The 21,212-nt window shown below is 43.0% G+C and overlaps 1 protein-coding gene across 1 annotated transcript in view; it reads left to right on the plus strand.

Annotated features, from left to right (window-relative positions):
- The window catches only part of LOC132413604 (centrosomal protein of 78 kDa-like), a 58,409-nt gene that overhangs the window by 21,454 nt on the left and 15,743 nt on the right, over positions 1–21,212 (plus strand). Inside the window, 1 exon segment of the mRNA XM_059995690.1 lies at positions 11,213–11,281. Within this exon segment, the coding sequence (XP_059851673.1) occupies positions 11,213–11,281 (69 nt within the window).

Genomic DNA, 21,212 nt, shown 5'->3' on the forward strand with positions numbered 1-21,212 from the left:
ATACATGGATGTTTTAATTTTTCAAAAGCTTACTATATAATTTCACTTTTAACTAAAATTTAAAATCTTGGAGGGCTCCCAAACTCTTCTTTAAATATGTGTGAAAGTGTTTGGAAAACGGTGAGCAACTGCATTCATACCAGGACAAAGGGTAGTCACTGTTGTCTGGAGCACAGATCATTGGAAGATACTCACTGAGCGCAAACCTTGACCTTTGAATGTCTGAAGTGAGTGAACGGACGTCAGTCTGCTGACCACGTGGAGAGAGGGGAAGGGGAGGTAAGGATGCAGGCCTCGGGTCTACAGGCTGCGGGAGCCACAACTGGCCAGTCTTTAAGGTTAAAAGCAAAGTGGACAGACAGGTGTCTTTCAGGCCTTGGGAAATCTGTGTAAACCGTGGTGGCCTCATGTTCCTTCAGATCCTCCGGAGTGTCCTCCTTCTTCTCCCAAACTGTTTTTGTTTATTTTTCTTCAAAATTTGACAACACATAATCATGTTAATAGCACCTAAGTGAGAAAAAACAGATTTGTTCCCACGTTGCTTATGTTTACCTGCACACACTGCTTCATCCCCATCACTGTGGCTCTGTTCTTTGCCTGCACAAGAAACAAAATTGTTCTGTTCTGTGCTAGTCTATGTTTATCTCAACATCTTATGCTGTCTCGTCACAACTTAGCAGATGCTGGAAGGTTTGGCAAGCCCTTAGGTGAAGTATGTGATGTAACAAATAATTAGTCCCTTTTTTCCCCTTTAGAGTTTAAGGAGCCACTCAGACCCTGTAAAATGGACAAGACCCATTGATAGTTGTCCAGCTCTGCCTAAGGCCCTTGCAGGTCTGGCCTTGTATCACTCTGGGATTAATGTTTCTTGTATCGTGTTCTTTGGAAGGAAAGTAAGATGAGGAAGAATTTTCTCACATTTGATCGGAATGAACATAATTAAAAAGTGAAATGCTACTGCATCTGCAAAGAAATAATCACTTTACTTGCAAAGAAAATTCCCTGACTCTGTTAGTAATTGGGCTCTTGGTAATTTAGAATCAGAATCCATGACAGCTTGTGATGAATTGGCTCCTTTTAGGCTAAAGAAGGTAAGAAGTTCTAATTACCCCTGGAGTATTCCAGAGTGGGTGGAAAAGCTTGATCAAAGAGATATTGGGAGAGATATAGAAAAGCTAGCAGTGAGCAAAGATTCATTGAATTTCTTTTTAAGAATCTAAAGAATAAAATATTTCATTTGTTGTGACAAAAACAAGAGCCGGTGATATTTGAAATCCCAGAGCAAATTGGATTTTCTAAGAAAATAGGGAACTGGGCCTATGAGAAAAGGTTTACGTACCCAGAAGTCCTATAGTTAGGTTATAGAAATTGGCCTTGTTACTTGTTAGCACACGAGAATACTGACAGCCTTGCGCCTCACTTGGGGAAAAGTATGGAATTCATACTTTGAGCGTTTAAATGTATAAGTAATTGGCGCTAAGTTTAAGGCAGTCCAAAATGTTTTATTCAAATGAAAGCATAATTTAAGTTAGTAGAAATGTACTCAGGGTCCTAATGAATGAATCTACTGACCCAATCCCTTTTGGTATGCTAGCCTTTGTTTCTCTTCAGATTGCCAACAATTCCTGAAGAATAGGCTGGATTTTAGGTTGATGCATTTTATTTTGAATGGTGTGTGTTGATTTTATATATATATAGTTATAGATATAACTTCAAACTGAAAGATAAGTTGCAAGATTAGTACAAAGAACTCTTGTATGTGCTTTACCCCGATTCACCAATTATTAATGTTTAGCTTTATTTGCTTTGGCATTCACTGTCTCTCCATATATACATGTTTTTTTCTCCTGAACCCCTTAAGGGTAAGGAGACATGTGCCCTTTTCCCTGGAAATGGTGATTACTTCCTAAGTGAAACAACATTTTCTTACCAAACCACAGCACAGTGGTCTAAGTCAGAAATTTAACATTGATACTGTTGACTGATCTACCATCTATATTCAAATTTTGCCACTTATTCCAGTAACATCCTTAATGGCTAATTTTTTCAGGCCAGGAACCAGTGTACAATCATGCATTGCGCTTAGTTCTCATGTCACTTTGGTCTAAGTATGAAATAATTCTTCAGCCTCTTTGTTCTTCATATTATTGAGAGTTTGTGACGCGTATAGGCTGTTGTTGTGTAGAAGGATCCTCATTCTGGGTTTGTCCTCTGTTTCCTCATGGTTGTTTCATTTTACGTGCTTTGGATGGGGTTCCACAGAGGTGACAGTGAGTCTCTCTGTGCATCCTTACCAGAGCCCCCTGATGGTCATCTGTCTCATTAGCATCTTGGTTAAGGTGGTGCCCACGAACTTTCTCCACTGTCAAGTTATCATTTGTCTTTTTTAGCTAATAAGTAATTTATGGGGAGATATTTTGAGACTCAAAGTATTCTGTTCTTCTTCAAACTTTTGAATTAAATACTGGTTCATAGAACCAGCAATTCAGGTGGTTTTATTTGATGAAGAAGGTGAAGTGATTCTTAATGCTTACTTTCCACTAGTAGTTTTACAAGCCACCCTTCTCTCTCCCAAAGGAAAAAAAATTCCTAAAATATAAGCAGCGGAGGTGTGCAGAACAGTTCACTGACAAAAGGCAACCGTTGGAGGATATATATTCCAGGAGCTCTGAGAGTAACAAACATATTTTGCGAATGTGAACAGTATGGGCAAGTGTGCTTTTTGGTGAATCAGGGAAGGAGGAAAAGAATCCCCTGATCAGGATATAGGGACCAACTTGCACACTTTTCCTTCCCTGTCTAGTCAAGGTTGTTTATTTCTCAATAGTTGTAGAAGTACAGCCCTTTGGCCACACAGACCTTTAATCTAATAACCAGATCATGAACCACATAGCCTGATTATGCTTTAAAAGATGTGATATATATAACAACCTGAAGCTAAAGTTGTTTCTAATGACTCTAGCCCAGCAGAATAGCCCTGAAGAGAAAAGTAAAATCTTGGCTTCCATCTAGCCAGGTGAAAAGCTGTAGGCATCCCGAGAAATGAAACTTGAAGTTGAAACGTAAGAAATGTAGGAAGTTACAGGTCATTCTGGGGGAAAAAAATAATGATTTTATCCAGCAGAGTAAAAAGCGGCAAGAGGCTGAATCATTCTTTCTTGTTCCCTTTCCCCAGTTTAAAACCATAGGTTCTTTAGGTTGAAAGTCCAGGGGTTGAAGCAGAAATCTTTAGGAGTTCTTAGGAAATGACAGGTGAGCAGGTTAATAACCTCAGGTAGGAACAATTCTGCTGTAAAACACACTGGGGAAAATACTCCTGAATTTCTGATGAATTTAAATTGAGGGCAGTCTAACATATTTTCTAAAGAACTATGTTCAAATTAAGGCTCTGGCTGATGTTACCCAGTCGCCTCCCCCATTAAGCCATCTCCAGTTCTCCCAATGGCATATTGTTCAAGATATGGTGTCTTCTATGAGCAAGGTTCTTGTGTTTTCGGGGGCAAGATATATCAGTTAGGATTTTGTTGGTCACAATACATAGAAACCTTGGTCCCAACTGGCTAAAGCAAAAAAAAAAAAAAAAAAAAAATTATTGCTTAATGTAACTGAACAGTCCAAAGACAAGATCCCGCCAAGATCTGGTTTACTCCAGAAGCCCATGTTGTGTATTCTTTGGAGGCAGCTTTCTGGGACTCTGCGTCTTTGTCCTCCTTCGTGTCATGCTTCATGACAACCACATTGGGGATATTGCCTCTTCAGAATAGGTCTGTAGCTCTGCTTTCCTCGCCAGAGTGTCCAGCCTCACTCTGCTTGGGCTGCCTTAGGTCAGGTTCTCGTTCCTATGCCAATGAGTAAGACCTGGAGGAAGGGACATGCTAACTGGCTGGAATACAACAGGACCCATCCTTGGAGCTGGGTAGGTGGCCAATCCCACGTAAACCATATAGAAGCCTGTGCAGTTTGCCAAATCAGTTCTGATTTTTGTTTCCCTTATGGAGCTTACAGCTTCATCAGGGAGGCAGACAAACAAATAAGCAAATGGATACAAGATATGAAGTGAAGGAACAGAGCTGTGAGAGTAAATGTCAGGGAGACACAGTCCAGATGGCAAAATGGGAAGTGACATTTGAGTAGAGATCTGAATGGTTGAGCAGGAGTTAATCAATAAAAGAGGTTAGGGAGAGACAAAAGCCACGTGAGCATTTGGGGGAACATTTATCACTTTACTTTCTCTTAGGAGCGTTGGTGTGTGATGCTCAAAATATTGAGCAACCAGTATGGTACCCTGAAGAGGGCAAAATTACAAGTGGCCAAAGGAGGATGACTACAGGAAAGCACCACCTTGCCGTAGGTGGCCACAGATGAGTGGCCCACTGATGGTGTCTGAAGCCCACAGGGCTAGGGCTGGGGCAGAGACTGTTAACCAACTAGGATGGAAGTAGTAGATAAGTATATAAATAACTGGTATGGTAGCAGAGGCATGTACCTGCTGGATTTCAAGCCTGAATGTACCCCCTTTTTTTCTGGGCCTCTCTCCACTGTTTACTGACCACCAAACCTTACCTATGTGATATTCAATAAATGTTGACTAAACATATAGATGACTATATTGATAGCATGGGAAAATTATCTACATTCATGCCTGATTGATATTGGTAGAAGATTTCGCCCCAGAGCAAATTAGCAAATGGTTCCCTAGATTCTGCAGAGCATGTCAGACGTTGATTTTCAACTAGAGCCTTCTGGGATTTGAATCAGCATCTGCCTGAGGTTTGCAAGTTGAGGGGAATCTCAGCCTGGAGACACATGTTGATTCCACGGTACAGTGTTGGAAGCCCACACGGAGTAATAAACTTATAGTTGTGTTCTTTTTCAACCATTTAATACTTATTGACTTAATGGGCACGTTAAAAAAAAATCATGAGATGAAGCCTTAACATCTTGATTCCTGTCTTTTCTTGAAGGGGGAGAAAATTTGGGCCTGCATTTCAGCGTGGAGGTTTGTCTGCAGCCAGTAGAGGCTGCCTCTTTAGATGGTGTGCTCTAATTTGCCTTTCTTCCACCTTTCTCACTTTTCTCATATTTGTTACATACTTGCCCTTGGGCACCGGGTCTGAAAATAGCTAGATTTAAGCTTTCTATTAGGAAACCATCGCAAGGTAATAAGAGTATGATGATCCTTGGCATCACCCTTCTGGCCTTTTCCACTCTTTTAACCCCAGCAGCAGGAGCATAAACTTTCCAGCTGTGTGAAGGACTCAGAACTGAGCCAGAGCAATCCCCAAACCAGCTGAAGTTAGTCTGTTAGCTCTGTGCAGGCTGAAAGCTTTAAATAATCATTTCCAGTCATACCTTCTGGTCATTTCCCTTTAGTGTACAGTTTCCACCTCCAAGTTCTTCTCTTACACCCTGAGAGGCTGGCCCAGAACTAACCTAGGAGCCTCCACTTGGGTGAGTAATTGTCATTAGCCTCCCTTTAGTCTCTTAAGCATCTCTCCTGTTTAGGGCTGAAGTCTAGTTCTATATGATTTCAAGTAAAACTCCCATCCGCAAGTCACTGATCCATTCCTCCAACCTTACCTAGTTAGTTAGCAAAATGGGGAATTGTATTGACAAGATCATTATCCTTAAGCGATTTGGAGGCTTGTAGGGAAATTAAAATGTCTACATGCAATTGTCATACTCTGGGACAAGTGCCTGTCAGGTAGGGTTGCAGATAAAATACAGGACACGCGGTTAAACTTGCATGGTTTATTTCTTAAATCTGATAACCCTACCACCGGGGAAAGTGTTGGGTGCAAGGGAACACAGGTGAGGTGGACCAGGAAAGTCTTCCTAGCAGCATTGCCATTGAGGCCAACGCGAGAGGGGTTAATTCAGAAGAGGTGCAGGATAGGGGAGGGCTATGGGAAGACAGAGAATAGCACGTGTGAAGGCCCTGACTTGAGAGGTGCCCCAGGAAATTCAGGGGCCTGAGGTTCAGGGTGTGGGAATGTGGAGGGTGGAGGAGTATGTCAGGGGAAGGGAGACTGGAGACGCGATGAAGTCCTGCCATGGAATGTGGACTGGATCCTAAGCACAACGGGCCAGCCATTGTAAGGCTTGAAGCGGCAGAGTGACGTAAGATACGCATATGAGAAAAACCTTCTGGCTGGAGTGTAGTGACTGGTTAGAAGAGGGAGTCTGGAGACAGGAGAAGGCAGAGCAGTGCTTGTTGCAGTAACGATAGTGAGTGATGGCGGTGACTTTGAGGAAGAGAGAGGAATGGATGAGCTACTTAGAGGATGGATGGGTAGATGTGGGAGATGAGGGAAGAGAAAGGTCACGCATGAAGATGGTTCCACTCAGTGGGACAGGGGAGGTAGGGAGAAGTGGATACTGTGCTGCCATTTGCCTGTTTGCCTCAGACCGGCTCCCTGCCTTTCCACTGCTCTGCTCCGTGTCACAGGGCTGATCCTGTAAACCCCATCGCCCAGATCTCCTCGCCAACTCTTCCAGGTACGTTCAGCCAATGGAAAACATTGGCCAGAGGTTGGAGGGCAGGGGGAAGGGAGAAGCCAACGTATTTTCCCCTCGCCCTCCTCTCTCTGTTCGGGCAGCTGCAGCAGGACTGGTGGCCGCTTTGCTCTGAGTGGCTGCCGCACCAGGAAACCACTCCCTCTGTGCCTCCAGCTCCTGCCTGGCAGCTGTGGCAACACCACTTCCTTCTTTGCCACCCAGCCCAGCAGTGGGGTGGGTGTGTTTTCTACTGCTGTGACTCTCTGGATGTCTCACCATCCCATTTGGCTTTTTAGCTGTTTCATCACCATATGAAATTTGTCGTATTGAACTACCTGTAACGGGGTGTTTTTCTGAGTGGACATTCAGTAACATGGACGTGTTGGATTTGAGGTGCCTTATGAGACATTTAAATGGAGATGTTTTACAGGAAGTCATATATAGATTGAAAGGTGCAGAGAGTGGTCTTAGATGGAGACAGACTTAGCTGGTAAATGAAACTAAGGGAGAGGATGAGGTCCTTCAGGGAGATGGCATAGAGGATGAAGAGCAGAGAGCCTAATACAGAGCCCCAAGAATTACCCCAAGGAAGGTCAGCTCAGCAAGACACTGGGAGGGTGCCGAGAGACAGAAAACTGTCAGGAGGATTGGGTGGCGCAGAAGACAAGGGAAGAGATTTTCAAGACAGGGACGTTGTTTAAGATCTAGCTCGGCTTGGCGGTCACATAGATAAGGATTGAGAAGTAGTCCCCTGGACTTGTCAACGGAGAAATCATCGGGGGCTTCAGGAGATCAGTTTCATGAGAGTAGTGGGACAGAAACCAGATCGCAGTGTAGAAGAGAAGGGAGCACTGGGGGCAAGTCAAGAAATTGATGGCAAAGGAAAGAAGGGAGGGGTGGATGAATGAGAGGAGAATAGAATGGAGGAGGGCATTTCCTTGTGGCTCTTTAATCTGGCTGGGAGGGGCCAACAGAGAAGGAGAGCATGAAGATGTAGGAAGAGAGGATGGCATCCCGAGCCCAAGGAGGACTGGCCCCTGTCTTCAGCTCCCACCAGCTGGATGTTCCCTTCCTGTAGCTTTCCACGGAGGCTGTGGAAGTTGCCCCTTGCCTCCTTGTATCAGCTGTCCTTGATTCGTTCGTCCTTTTCTTATTTCTCAGCACATCTGGGTCATACGTTATGTGAAGACAAACAAATCACCACTGCTGGTTAAGTTTCTTGAAAAATCCCCTAGACAGGTACCATTTTGGAGAGCTACATATTGTGCCTCGAAAAGCCAAAGTAGCCCATTTTTCCTCTCTCATTGGGAGAGATTGCTGTTTCTTGGAGAACCCAATGAAGAGGGTGACTCGCACTTAGGAATAACGTTGCTTGAAAAGTGCAAAAGGGGTGGTAGTTTGGCTATTAGTGTCCTCTGAAGCTTGAGACTTCCTGAGAGATGGCAGACTCAGAGCTCCCATTTCCCTCTGAACCTGGACTATGAGCTCATCAAATGAGATGGTAAATAAAGTCACTGACATGGTTTAAAGCATAATTTTTTCTCTCTTTTTCATTCAGAGCAAATTTAATGGAATTTGTATACAACATATGGATGAACTATCCATACGATGGGGCTTGACCATATCCTCATGATTCCCCTTCCCTTTTCTACATCTGGCCCCTTTAGCTCTGCAGACTTAACCCCACACCATCAATCCACCCAGTCAGAACGCTGAGCGTGTCTTCCTACTTCGCATCTGGTGGTTGTCGTCACCTTGTTCTCCACTACTGCCTCCTGCAGTAGCTGTTAGGTCCACGGAGGTTGGTTCACTGTGAGCAAGTAACTGTCAACTCCATGGACAGGTGGAAGTGACTTGGCAGCTGGAATGAGCCCACCCTGAGTTAATTATACCAATGAGGGTCAAGGAGAATGGGGATGCAGCTGGTCTGCAGAGCCCCGGCAGTTCTGAGACACATGCTCCTGGATCCACACGTTGCTCCATATCCAGCCTTGCCTTTCTTTGTTCTCTCTCTTGACTCCATCCAGGTTTCTGCTGTCCTTGTCCCTTTGGGGGAGGGAGGCCAGTACCAGCCCAGGTGTAGTCCCCAAATGCTTCCTACTTCCAAGGCCTACGCAGGCTTGTATATCCACTTGCTTGGGTTCCCCTGGTATTCGTGATAACAAGTTGAGTGGTTTCTGCCCTAGGCTTTCTTCTCTGGCATCCTTCCTTGCTGAAATGTCAGAGGAGGCCATTGAGAGGGCATAACCCCCTCCCCTGACCGTGGAATATACATTTTGACCACTGTTCCCACAGGGGGAACCATTTTCAAAAGCTCAGCCTTGAGAGAGTAATGTGTTCTTGAGACCATGTGGACAGTATACATGACTGAACCCTGTTAAGGTCGCTGTGTAAACTCAAGATTCTGGCGGGTGGGTGCTGAGATCTATTCGTCTTTCAGCTGACAAAGGCAAGCCTTGTAAGCAGGTTCCCTTGCTTGTTAAAACTGCCACTGACTAGTCTGGGGCAGGCTGCCTCTTTCTTCAGTCTCTCGTTGCCCTCTGTGTATAGGAGCCAGTTTTCACACCAGCAGATAATCTTAATGCTTTGTTTTCTTCCAAGTATGTACAAATCAATAATTCTTTTGTGATGAAAATTATACAGCATTATGCAGAGAACTAAACATATACTTTCCATTACATGTTTTGATGTACTAGTTGGTGTTAAATAGACATATTTCTTCACCCGTGTTCTTTCGACTGTTTTCTTCATTCATGTCTGTTTTTCTTCAGATGATTTTCTAGTAATTTATACAAATACGTGAATCTGGATAAACTAATATATTTTACTCTCTATTTCAGGTTGCATCCTTTGCTCTCCAACAATCATTGCAGTGCTGTTTTCAATCTGTCCATGCAGGGATTCAGAATAACAAAAATGCTTTTGAAAAATAATGTCGTAGGTTGAGAGAGTGGTTTATAAATTATAGAATATGCTTATGCTCTTAATTCTTCGTCACAACCCTGCTTATCATGGCTGGAATTGCTGCTACACCTGTGGGGTCAGCTGGGGGCCGGCTGTAGCCGGGCTGGGGGCCTGACTGGGCCACATACCTCTTATGCCCCAGCTAGTAACTGGGGCTTGTGCTCATGGGGGTAGCAGGGCTCCGAGAGGGAGAGTAGAAGCATCGTGGGACCTAGCTCTGAACTGGCACACCATTGTTTCTGCTGCCTCCTATTGGCCATGGCAAGTCACCTAACTTCAAGGGTGGGGAAATCAACTCTGCCTCTTGATGAGAGAAGTTGGAATGTCACATTGCAAAGAGTGAGGACACAAGGAGTCAACCTGGAGCCATTTTTGCAATTTGGGATGGCGCTTGGTGCCTTCCTTGAGGAGGTCGTCCAAAACCATTTTTCAAACATCCCAGGTTCCTATAAATCTCCACCTCTGGTTTGGCGGCCCCTAAAAATTCCCAGTCAGTTTTGGTGAGGGGACACTTAGTGACAGTGTTGTCTTTCATAATGAGTAGTTCCGTTACCGACATTACATTGCTCCCCATACATTATTTATAAGGTTTCCCTGTTTGTATGTGCAAACTATTTCTGTGTATATTTTGAGAAATACATTGTACAGGCCTCTTTTTTTTTTCTTTCAAACACCCTAGAGATGTTATAGAGGCAGTCAAAGTGTCCAAATTTTTGAGAAATTGGAAGAATCAACAGTTCCCTGTATGGAATGCTGTTAACGATGTCAATTCCCGCTACAGTACCTTTCATCTGAGACACTTAGGGTCTGTTAACAGATTAAAAGTAGTAAAAGATGCCGGTCGAGAGAATTTTCATTATCTTGTGCTCTGTAAACTTGGATTTTCATTGGTTTGAATGGGCCTCAAAATGCATTTTTCTTAGTAGGGGCATAGAAGCCTCTAGCGGTATTCTTAATAAAGCAAGGTGAGTTATAAGCAATCATCTGATGGAGGGTTTATGTACCACACTCCATTTTAAGAAAAATACAATATGAAAGTCTTACCATGGAAGAAAATCTTTATATGATCTTTAAAAAAAAAAACTTCAAGAAAAATAAAGACATGACACCATATTCAGTTTAAAGTCAGGACTTACAAGCAAAGCAAAGCAAAGACAGTCTGATTAAGGCTGTTGCATTGTTCTGACATTTTTTTAGGTCTCACCCATTTCTGTGGCCTTTTTAGAACCTAAGCTTATAGGGCACGGAGAACTTCATCTTGACGTAGGACTGAGCAAATGCACGGAGCGTTTCTCAATAAATAGGCATTAAATTCTAAGTCCAGAAGGGGCCTTGAGATGCCCTGTCTTTACTCCTTGGTAGAACTGTTTTAACCAGCCCCCCAAAACAGATTTTTTTCTTTAAATCTCAAAATTCAGAGATTCCACAATCAGAACTTACTTCTCATATTGCCTTGTGGTCTGCTGTGGGCATCTGTCGAATGGTGTGAACTCTGCGTGGGGAGCCTGGCCTACCCTCCAGGCCCACGGTTTGGGCTGCTGTGGTGCCATGCTGTGCTCAGGGGCCTTCTTTTTGGAGGTCTGGGCTCCAGTGAGCCTTGGTCATGTTCTTTTATGGACCCTTGGGTGCTTGACCACTCTGTCTCTCAGTGTCATTTGCAGGTTCTGGGGAGGATTAAATGAGCTCATGTGATATCCAGGTGACTGAGGCAGAGTAGGCTCGGGATGAATCTTTGCTTCGTTTTCATTAGCTGCGGAGAAGAGGATGACCCTAGGGATGAGCAACGTGGACTCCAGCTTGGTGCCTCTCCAACGTTAATGTGGGTATGCCTCTCTTGTGGATCTTGTTAAATGCAGGCTGATATTCAGTAGTTCTGGGTGGGGCCTGGATTCTGTGCTTCTAATGAGCTCCTAGGTGACGGTGACCCTGAGAGCAATGGTCCAGCTCCTGCCTTTCTCCCTTCTTTCTGGAAGAGCAGGACGTCTGCCCCCCGGGAGGAGAAAATATCTGGAACGTGACTACTAGGAACCAGTTTCCCTCACAGGCAAGGGACCTGTACCACTGCTTCCAACCATTTTGTCTGAGGCGCAGCAAGCCAAAACACTGACATGCTGAGGTTTGCAGCAAAGAGGAGGTTTATTCACAGGGCAGCCAAGCGAGGACGTGACGTGAGAATAGGTCTCAAATCCGCCTCCCCAAAGGCAAGGGGCTTGGAGTATCTGTGGGATAAAGGATAAAGAAGCAGGGCAGTAGGAGGCATGGGGAGCATGAGGAAAGGTGATTGGAAAAAGGTGTGCTCATCATTGTTCTGAGCTGGCGTAACTAGGCTACAGGGCTCAGCACATTCTCAGGCTGGAGTTTTCGGCCCTCTGAAGGCAGGAGGTCAAAAGACACTTGCCCAGGTGGAAGATCGGTGGTCCTCTGCAGTCTTAACCAGCTCAGCCTAACTAGACACAGCTGATGCCAAGTTCCTGGACAATACCCGGGGCAAACATCTTATTTCTTATGCTACCTGCTACTTAGAGGATGTGCAAGTGTTCAAGCTACCTTGATGAGTGAAGACAGAATTTGACTAATCCTTACACATGGTTTCTCCTCCAGACAAGCAGAAGAGGCCTGTAGGCTGAGTCTGGCTCCTGGCACCTGGAATTAGAGAAGATGGTTTAAAAACGGGCTCTCCCACCCTCTGTGTGATCTTAGGTAGATAGACTATTGAACCTTCCTGTGCCTGTTTCTCCACCAGCAGCATGGGGACACACAGAGTCCCTGTTTTGGGGGCTGTTATGGGGGTTCAGTGAGATATAGATGCATGCACAGACACATGGGAAACACCCAGTGTGTGTTACCTTCGTGCTTATTTTTATTCGGAGACCTGTGTTAGAAGATTTCTGGTTTGGACAACAAATTAGATAGGTGGTCATTACCATAGTTTATGCAACAGCAATTCACATTACCATTTGCAAAAATGAGGTTGGTTGTCCAATGGGGATTATAAATATCCATTTACCATGAGCTACTGAACAGACACTTTACACAGTAACTTACTTCAAGTACTATTTTAGATCAATTCTCTATGTTGTCTTAAGCAGGTGTTAACCCCCAATTTCGTGAATAGTACCAAGTAAGTCACTTGAAAATCATCTAGAGCAATCTATTTCACTTAGCAAGCCTAAAGCTATAGTTCAACAATTTAATTTACTGTTCTATGACAAAAATTACTCTGAACAGCTATCCCCTGGATAAGTAATCAGCTAAAGCTAGTTTGACTGACTAAATCTGATTTACTGACTTAATAAGCCATTTGATTTAGAAAGGTCTAATGCATGTTTCTCATCCATTCTGCATTAAACTGTTTCCCATGCCTAAAATGTCTTTTTTCCCATTCGTACATGTCCAAATTCCTACTTCTGTGCTGTAGGGCTTGGCTGAACTACACCTGTCTTTAGTAAAACTTTTCTCATCTGCACTATTGGAGATCATTTTAGTCTCCTCAAGACTCCCACTGGGTTACCTCTGTTGTGACAATTAATGATTTGGTAGCATATTTTATTTTATTTTAAATAGCTTTCATTTACTCCGTGCACATCAAACAGTAAATGCTTTCTCTTAGTAAACGTGCATTAAAATTTTCTGAACTCTTCTGCTCTGGGCAAGATTCATAATACACCAGGCAAACTTAGTTAAAGAGGAGACAGTACTTGTGTTATATTCAATTCGGTGTTGATACCTAAGTGTGACTCTTAACCAAGGAGTATGCAGTAATTAAGGCCACAGGTTAAAGTTGTTTACAGTGTGTCCTAAAGTCTCAGTGGCAGAATTTAAATCTCTACTCTGGAAATTGTAGACCTGAGACAAATTACTTCCCTAAATCTCATTACCTACATCTGAGAAAGATAATAGTATCTACCTTGTAGTAGACTGAATAATACCATTGCCCCCAAATGTCCACCTTCTAATCCCCAGAACCTGTGAATGTCACCTTAAATGGCAGAAGGGACTTTGCCAATGGGATGTAAGTAACGGTTTTGAGATGGGGAGATTCTTCTGGACTACCTGGATGGACCCAGATGTAACCACTGGTGTTCTCATAAGAGAGAGGCAGAGGGAGTTTTTTACTCCAAAGAGAATGTGATGATGAAGTTGGGGTTGGATTGATGTTGCCTGAAGTCAAGGAATGCTGTCAAGGAAACAGATTCTCCCTTAGAGCCTCTAGAAGGAGGATGGATGCCCTTGTCAACTCCTGGTTCCAGCCCAGGGAAACTGGTTTTGGAAGTCTGTCTTCCAGAACCATAAGAGAACGAGTGTGTTTTGTTTGAAGCAAGCATTTTTGTAGTAATTTGTTACAGCAGCCATAGGGAACTAATGCGTACCTCATAGGAACTATTTCTCCAATTAAAATGTGTGACTGGAAACACACTTGGTGGCATGTCTGACACATGGTAGGTATGCTACCGTAGGTGATTCTTGGAAACTGAAGTCTTGGTTTTTAGGGATCATCAAAACCAGTACAATGGTTGCCATGTTTCTCCTTGTTCATCCTGGTGACAAACCTGTAGAGAGAGCTCCATCCTTTCCCACAGGACCCCACCCCTAGTACTTAGAGGGAAGCAGTTATGTCTCACTTAAGGCACCTTCCTCTCTTCCTTTCTCCTTTTTTTTTTCATTAATCTTCATCCAACTGGCCTTTCTAAGTTTAAAAAAAAAAAAAAACCATTTCTCAATGGATTCAGATACTACCCCAAGTTAATATTCCAACCAAGTTCTTGTTCTTCCAGGTCTCATCACCAGAAATTTCTGAGCTGAAATCCTCTCTAGTTTCTAGGATCAGTCATTTTCTCATTTCTCCCCTCTCTAGTTCAGAGTCTTGTCAGTTTAGTCTCTTCCCTAACCACAACATCTAATAAGGTGACACAGCAAAGTGATGAAAGTCTAGACGGTCTGGTTTTCATGCTGGGTTTCTGCGCCCTACTTACTGTGTGGCATTAGGCAAGACTATTCAACCCCTCTGGGCCTCAGTTTCCCCCCAAAAAGGTGAATATTATGAATATTACCTACCTATAGGGTTGACATTATGAGGATTAAGTGAGTTAATATTTGCTAAGCACTTAGAATATTACTTATTGTGGTCTAAGCACTACAATTGTGCTTGTTAATAATAATAAATGCAATTCCAAGCATATAACTTACTCAACTTTCTGTCATAACTTTGAAGTGTTGGTCTATCTGTTGGCCAGCATTGCCAATGCAATGGTAAATGAGTCGAGGCATGGGCTGAGGCATTGCTACCAGTGAGTGGTGTGTTCCCAGAACTAGGAACAGCCGTGTGAAATGGGTAGTGGTTCTACTTGGAGACAGGGCAGACTGGAAAATTACAGCCTGGGAAGGAGGTGTGGTGTCCATATCTTTGGTGTCAGAGCTGCTGCCTGCTGAAACACCGATACCGGCATAAGCCATAAAAGGGGGGCTGGGGAAAACAGGGGCAGAATGGAAAGGGAAAACGGGCAGAATGGAAAAAGGTAGCCTGGGAAGGAGGTGTGGTGTCCATAGCTTCAGGGTCAGACGTGCTGCCTGCTGAAGCACCGATGACCCCCGAAGCCGTAAATGGGGGGCTGGGGAAAAGGGAGGCAGAATGGAAAGGGAAAACAGGGGCAGAATGGAAAAAGATAGCCTGGGAAGGAGGTGTGGTGTCCATAGCTTCGGGGTGAGATGTGCTGCCTGCCTGATCTGAGAAAAGAGAGTGAAAGTGGGAGAACGTCTCCCTAGCTTCTAACTGTTCTCTAGGTCTAGCACGCACTGGACTCTGGACAGCTCAGCCTGGGTCTTGACATTCCATTGTACGTGTCACAGAGCAAGGGCTGGTGGGTCAGGGGGTGGGCTGGGGGCCCCACGCAAGCCCAGCCCCTGGAGAAACCCGGCCCAAGGGCAAAGAGTCCCAGCCCTTCTGGACTTTCTAGCGGCTGGGACTTCTCGCTGTGGGTGGCAGGTGTTTGGCACCGGATGGGCCACCATGTGGAGCCTGTTGGGGACTGTGGAAGCCTTCTCCTCCAGAGCTCACCCTGCCTGGGCACTGGCTCTGCAGGCCCCTCAGCCCTGGATATGTATCGGCCAGCCCTTCCCCACAATGGGGCCCAGAGACCAGAGCCTGCTCAGAGCTGAGTGCAGGATGCACCCAGAGCTTTCCAGGCTGTGGCCCGCCTCCTCCGTGGACCTCCCCAGCTTGTGTGCGAGCCCTGGAGACAGGAGCACCTTCTCCATGGCTGCTGAGCTGCCAGCATCACCATGAGCCAGGCAGTGAAGGTTTCTGAGCAGGAGATGCAGAGCCCTGACCCGACTGGATGTTGCACCCCACGATGTCCCTTCCTGGCAGATAGGTTCTTTCTTCACTTGTTTTTCGAAATTTGTTAAAAAAACATTTAAACCTTCAACTGTTCTTCAGCGTATACAGATGGTAGTGGCTTAGCCAGGATTCGAAGCAAGCCTGTGTGATTCCAGAGCTCGTGCTCTGGACTGTGGTGCCTCCTTATCATATATGCTTCATGTGTTACTTTTTCTTTTTTTCTTAAAGTCCTTATGATACTTATCCCTATGTGCCATACCTGTAATGAACACATACACTGCCCTGTAGGAGGTGCTCTTTTGTTCAACGTGTGAATTGGTCATCCACCACACTGGGTTCTAATCTCAGAAGATAGGTCAGGGACCACCAGTTGTCAGCATAGCACCATCCCACATTTCTAATTGAGGCTTGCAGCCTAGATTTTTCCCTTTGATCTAGTTTGAAGGATCCAGGTATGTAAAGCTTATATTCGAGATAAATCAGGGACTATCCTGAAAGGAATTCATCAATGAATTATTCTGTATGGATTAGAAGCCAGTTTCTCTGGCCTTCCTGGAGTATATCCAGTAAGGCATCTCATTCATGTCTAGAAAGCAAGTATATCATTTATTGCAACTTCAGCATGGAGCGATGTATTGGTTTAAAATAAAGTACGATCAACAGAATCTGGTCATTGTGAGTATGCCGGCTGGGTCCACTCTTTACTACAAATATGTAACTGTGGAGCTTCTTATGCCCCGGAGACACACCCTTGTGTGTCTAGGACAAGGGAAACATGTGTTGTTATTCAGGAGCTGGAAGCTACAGCATGACAGGAAAGAATTGAAAAATCCTCGTCTTGGTCTACACATCACTTTACCTTGTTCGAATCTTGTTTCTTTGGCTTGCTTCATTGGAGTGTTTTCTCTCTCCTGGGACTGACATTGTGTGTTATATATCAGGCATGTAACATGTAGAAGTTTCAGAACCCAGAATCATATAGATCTGTAAAAATTTATATATTTTAGTTTAAAATCTATTTAGAAAAACACTGGGCATAAGTCATATATTCCAAAAGTAGTTTGACCCTCTGCTCATGAGATTCTTTTTATGGTATGTTAAAGCAAATTTGAACTTCCATCCTCAATAAACTTTGAGGTTGGAGGACACAAAAGCTTTTGCTCAGACCTAAATTCTGTCTGAAAAAAAAGGGTAAATATTATAAGCCCTTTCTCACCTCTCCAAGAGCAGAAATGATTTACAGCTATGGCATTGAACCATAATTTCCTGATCTCATTTGAGAAGAGTTCAGTAAGAAACAGTGTCTTGATTTTTCTTTGTTTGTTCCCTGTTTTCTTGTCTTGCTTACCAACAATCCACTGTAATACATGAGTGAGTATGGTAGCAGGCTGACTGTTCCCTGGAGCTCATTAAATGAACTGTTTTTCCTAAAATGACTTTTGTCTCCTTGTTTTCAGCCCCTCTTCTTTCCTCTGCCCTTTAGTATAAACAGAGCTCAGCAAAAGCTGACTGGCTTTGTGCAGACCCTACTTAGGGTAATCTTTTCTTCATTATTTTATTCATGGCCCCTCCATTTCATTGTCTTCTCGAAATATGTTGAAATCTTTCTGTGGTTGATGACTTCCACAATGTCTTGGCTTTTATTGGTTGATGAATTTTGGTATTTCTACAGTTTTATTTAAATATGGTTTCAGGAGGACCAGAAAGTAAATATATTTCCTAGTCTGCCATCTTGAGCTGAAAATCCCTGGTGATTTTAGCATCCAATGTTCCCATGGGAAAACACCCAACCTTGGCATTAATAGAGGTAACACTCAAGATTTCAGCTTTTCTTCAGCAATCACTAAGCATTTAACATGTGGTCATTTCTAATGGGAAAATAATAACTATCTCATGGCGTTGATTTGAGGATTAAATTAGATAATGAAAATGCTTTGTAAGGTTTAAAAATCTATAAAAATGTTTGTTATTATTTGATTTGTTGCTATTTCAGCTTTAGTTGACAGTTGTTTATGACCTTGCATATGTGAGAAAATGCCCTCTGGTTTATTGTTTTGAAAGCCAGAATATATTTTTCAATAGCTCAATGGAAATGGCATCGTTTGTGAAGATTAAGGGTGAAGGCATAAATGTTTCTTGACACCTATCACTTTACAGTGTTTTCAGGAACTGACTCATGTATTCCTCTTCCAAATTTTGCTGAGGACCTCCTACCAGCCAGATGCCTTCCATCAGGTGTTGGAAAGCATTTTCTGGATTTTAGATATCTTAGGCTCTGTGGGCCATATACGGTTTCTGTAACTTCTCCTCCTCTTTCTTCTTCAACAAACTTTCTGAACGTGAGAACCATTATTAGCTCTCAGTCACACAGTTCCAGGCTGAGCACCTGATTTGATTTGTGGCCAGTATTTGCCGATCCCTGCTCTGCGTCCTCACTGAGGAGGAGGCGCATGTTTGAGTAAATCACTTCTTTGGATCAACTATTGGTCTTCTGGGGCTTATCCTTATTCTCCTGCAGTCTCTAATCATCATGGCATCCAGAGAGATCCTGTTAAAACATAAGTCAGATCATGTCACTCTAGACTCTTCAATGGCTTCTTCACAGGAAAAGTAAAGTCCTCAAAGTGCCTCCACAGCCCTAGAAATCTGGGCCTCTTGACTGTTTCCTTCTCCTCTCCACTTTGTTCGCTCTGTTTTCCACACACTGACATCCTTTCTGCTCCTTGGATACTCCAAACCCACTCTTGCCTCATTGCCTTTCCATCCGACTGTTCCCTCTGCTTGTACTATTTACTTCCCAGATATGTACCTTGCTCCCTCTCACAACCTTAGGTTCCCTCTTAAATTTTATCTTCCCTAGAACACCCTCAGTGATCACTTAATTTCAGATCACAGCCTCTTCCTACCAGGTAACAATCTCCATCTCCCTTCCCTGCTTGCTGTTTTTCTCCATCACTTACCTGATATACTAGTTATTCTGCCCATTTATTCAATTTTTATTTATGTATTTATATTTATGATTTTATATTTGCTTCTTTACTTTTGTCTATCCCCTCAGCTCGAGAGAGGCTATATTCATCTGTGTTAATCACTGCTGTGTTTCCTGAACATACCTATAAAACATACTGAAGAAGGGTGCCTGAAATTTGGTAAGGAATCAATCAATTTTCTTGGCTGAATGAAGGAATGTGTTCATAAATTAATGAACAAATCTCTGGGGTTTCTGAATTAAGGACTAATGGGAAGAGGAAGGCAAATGGTTGGGACAGGGTACTGCAAGCAGTAGTATTTGGAGTACTGTGATAGCTATCCTAATAGATAACATTTTGTTCATTTAAATAGTTTTAATGAGAGAGCTGGGAACTAGGGACACACAGCATCAAGGTTTTTATAATGCATTCTGTAGAGTTCTTTTTAAGTGTGTACAAATATCATTGAAAATATATGCATGCATATAAACTTCTGTTACTTTATTCAGTGCTTTACAAGAGCCCCTCAAGGAAGAGGTAGTAGCAACTATCAGTATCCTTCCTTTATGTTGAGCTTAATTTATTCAAAGTTACATTGTAGTTTATTTGTAACTGTGAAACTAGACATAGTTATTTAGTAGGCCCTCCCTAGAAACCTATCACGTTAATAAAACCAACAAAAATTTTTTCAGTTTCCAATGGTACACACACTGCAGACTCTGTCTTGATCACTGTAGCTTTGTAGTATAGTCTGAAGTGAGGGTGACTGATTCCTCCAGCTCCATTTTTCTTTCTCAAGATTGCTTTGGTTATTTGGGGTCTTTTGTGTTTTCATACAAACTGTAAAACTTTTTGTTCTGGTGCTGTGAAAAATGCCATTGGTAGATTGATAGGGATTGCCTTGAGTCTGTAGATTGCTTTGGGTAGTGCAGTTATTTTCACAATGTTGATTTTTCCAATCCAAGAACATGGTATATCTCTCGATCTGTTTGTATTGTCTTTGATTTCTTTCATCAGTGACTTACATTTTTCTGCATAGAGTTCTTTTGTCTCCTTAGGTAGGTTTATTCCTAGATATTTTATTCTTTTTCTTGCAATGGTAAATGAGAGTGTTTCCTCAATTTCTCTTTAAGATTTTTTGTTATTAGTTATAGGAATGCAAGCAATTTGTGCATTAATATGTATCCTGCTGCTTTACCAAATTCGTTGATTAGCTCAACTAGTTTTCTGGTAGCATCTTTAGAATTCTCTGTGTACAGTATCATGTCATTTGCTCAAAAGTGAGTTTCACTTTGTTTTTTTTAAATTAATTAATTTGTTTATTTTTGGCTGCATTGGGTTTTCATTGCTGTTTGCAGGCTTTCTCTAGTTGTGGGGAGCAGGGGCTACTCTTTCGTTGCAGTGTACAGGCTTCTCACTGTGGTGGCCCCTCTTGTTTCAGAGCACAGGCTCTAGGCACGTGGACTTCTGTAGTTGTGGCATGTGGGCTCAGCAGTTGTGGCTCAAGGGCTCTTGAGCACAGGCTCAGTATTTGTGGCACATGGGTCTACCTGATCCGCGGCACGTGGGATCTTCCCAGACCAGGGCTCGAACCCATGTCCAGTGCATTGGCAGGAGGATTCTCAACCACTGTGCCACCAGGGAAGCCCTACTTCTTCTTTTCTGATATGGATTTCTTTTTCTTCTCTGATTGCAGTGGCTAAAATTTCCAAAATTATGTCAGATAATAGTGATGAGAGTGGGCACCCTTGTTTTGTTCCTCATCTTAGAGGAAATGGTTTCAGTTTTTCACCATTGAGAAAGATTTTGGCTGTGGGTTTGTCATATATAGCCTTTATTATGTTGAGGTAGGTTCCTTCTATGCCAGTTTCTGGAGAGTTTTTATCATAAATGGGTGTGAATTATGTTGAAAGATTTTTCTGCATCTTTTCTGATTAGCATATGGTTTTTATCCTTCAATTTGTTAATATGGTGTATCACATTGCTTGATTTGCATATTTTGAAGAATATCATACCTGGGATAAACCCCACTTAAACATGTTGTATGATCCTTTCAATGTGCTTGGATCCTATTTGTTAGTATTTTGTTGAGGATTTTTGCATCTATGTTCATCAGTGATATTGACCTGTAGATTTCTTTCTTTGTGACTTCTTTGTCTGGTTTTGGTATAGGGTGATGGTGGCCTTGTAGAATGAGTTTGGGAGTGTTTGTCCCTCTGCTATATTTTGGAAGAGTTTGAGAAGGATGGGTGGTAGTTCTTCTCTAAATGTTTGATAGAATTCACCTGTGAAGCCCTCTGGTCCTGAGCTTTTGTTTGTTGGAAGACTTTTAATCACAATTTCAGTTTCAGTGCTTATGATTTGTCTGTTTATATTTTCTATTGCTTCCTGGTTCAGTCTTGGAAGGTTGTACTTTTCTAAGAATTTGTCCATTTCTTCCAGGT

Source organism: Delphinus delphis, chromosome 18 (genome assembly GCF_949987515.2).
Source record: "Delphinus delphis chromosome 18, mDelDel1.2, whole genome shotgun sequence".
Lineage (NCBI taxonomy): Eukaryota > Metazoa > Chordata > Mammalia > Artiodactyla > Delphinidae > Delphinus > Delphinus delphis.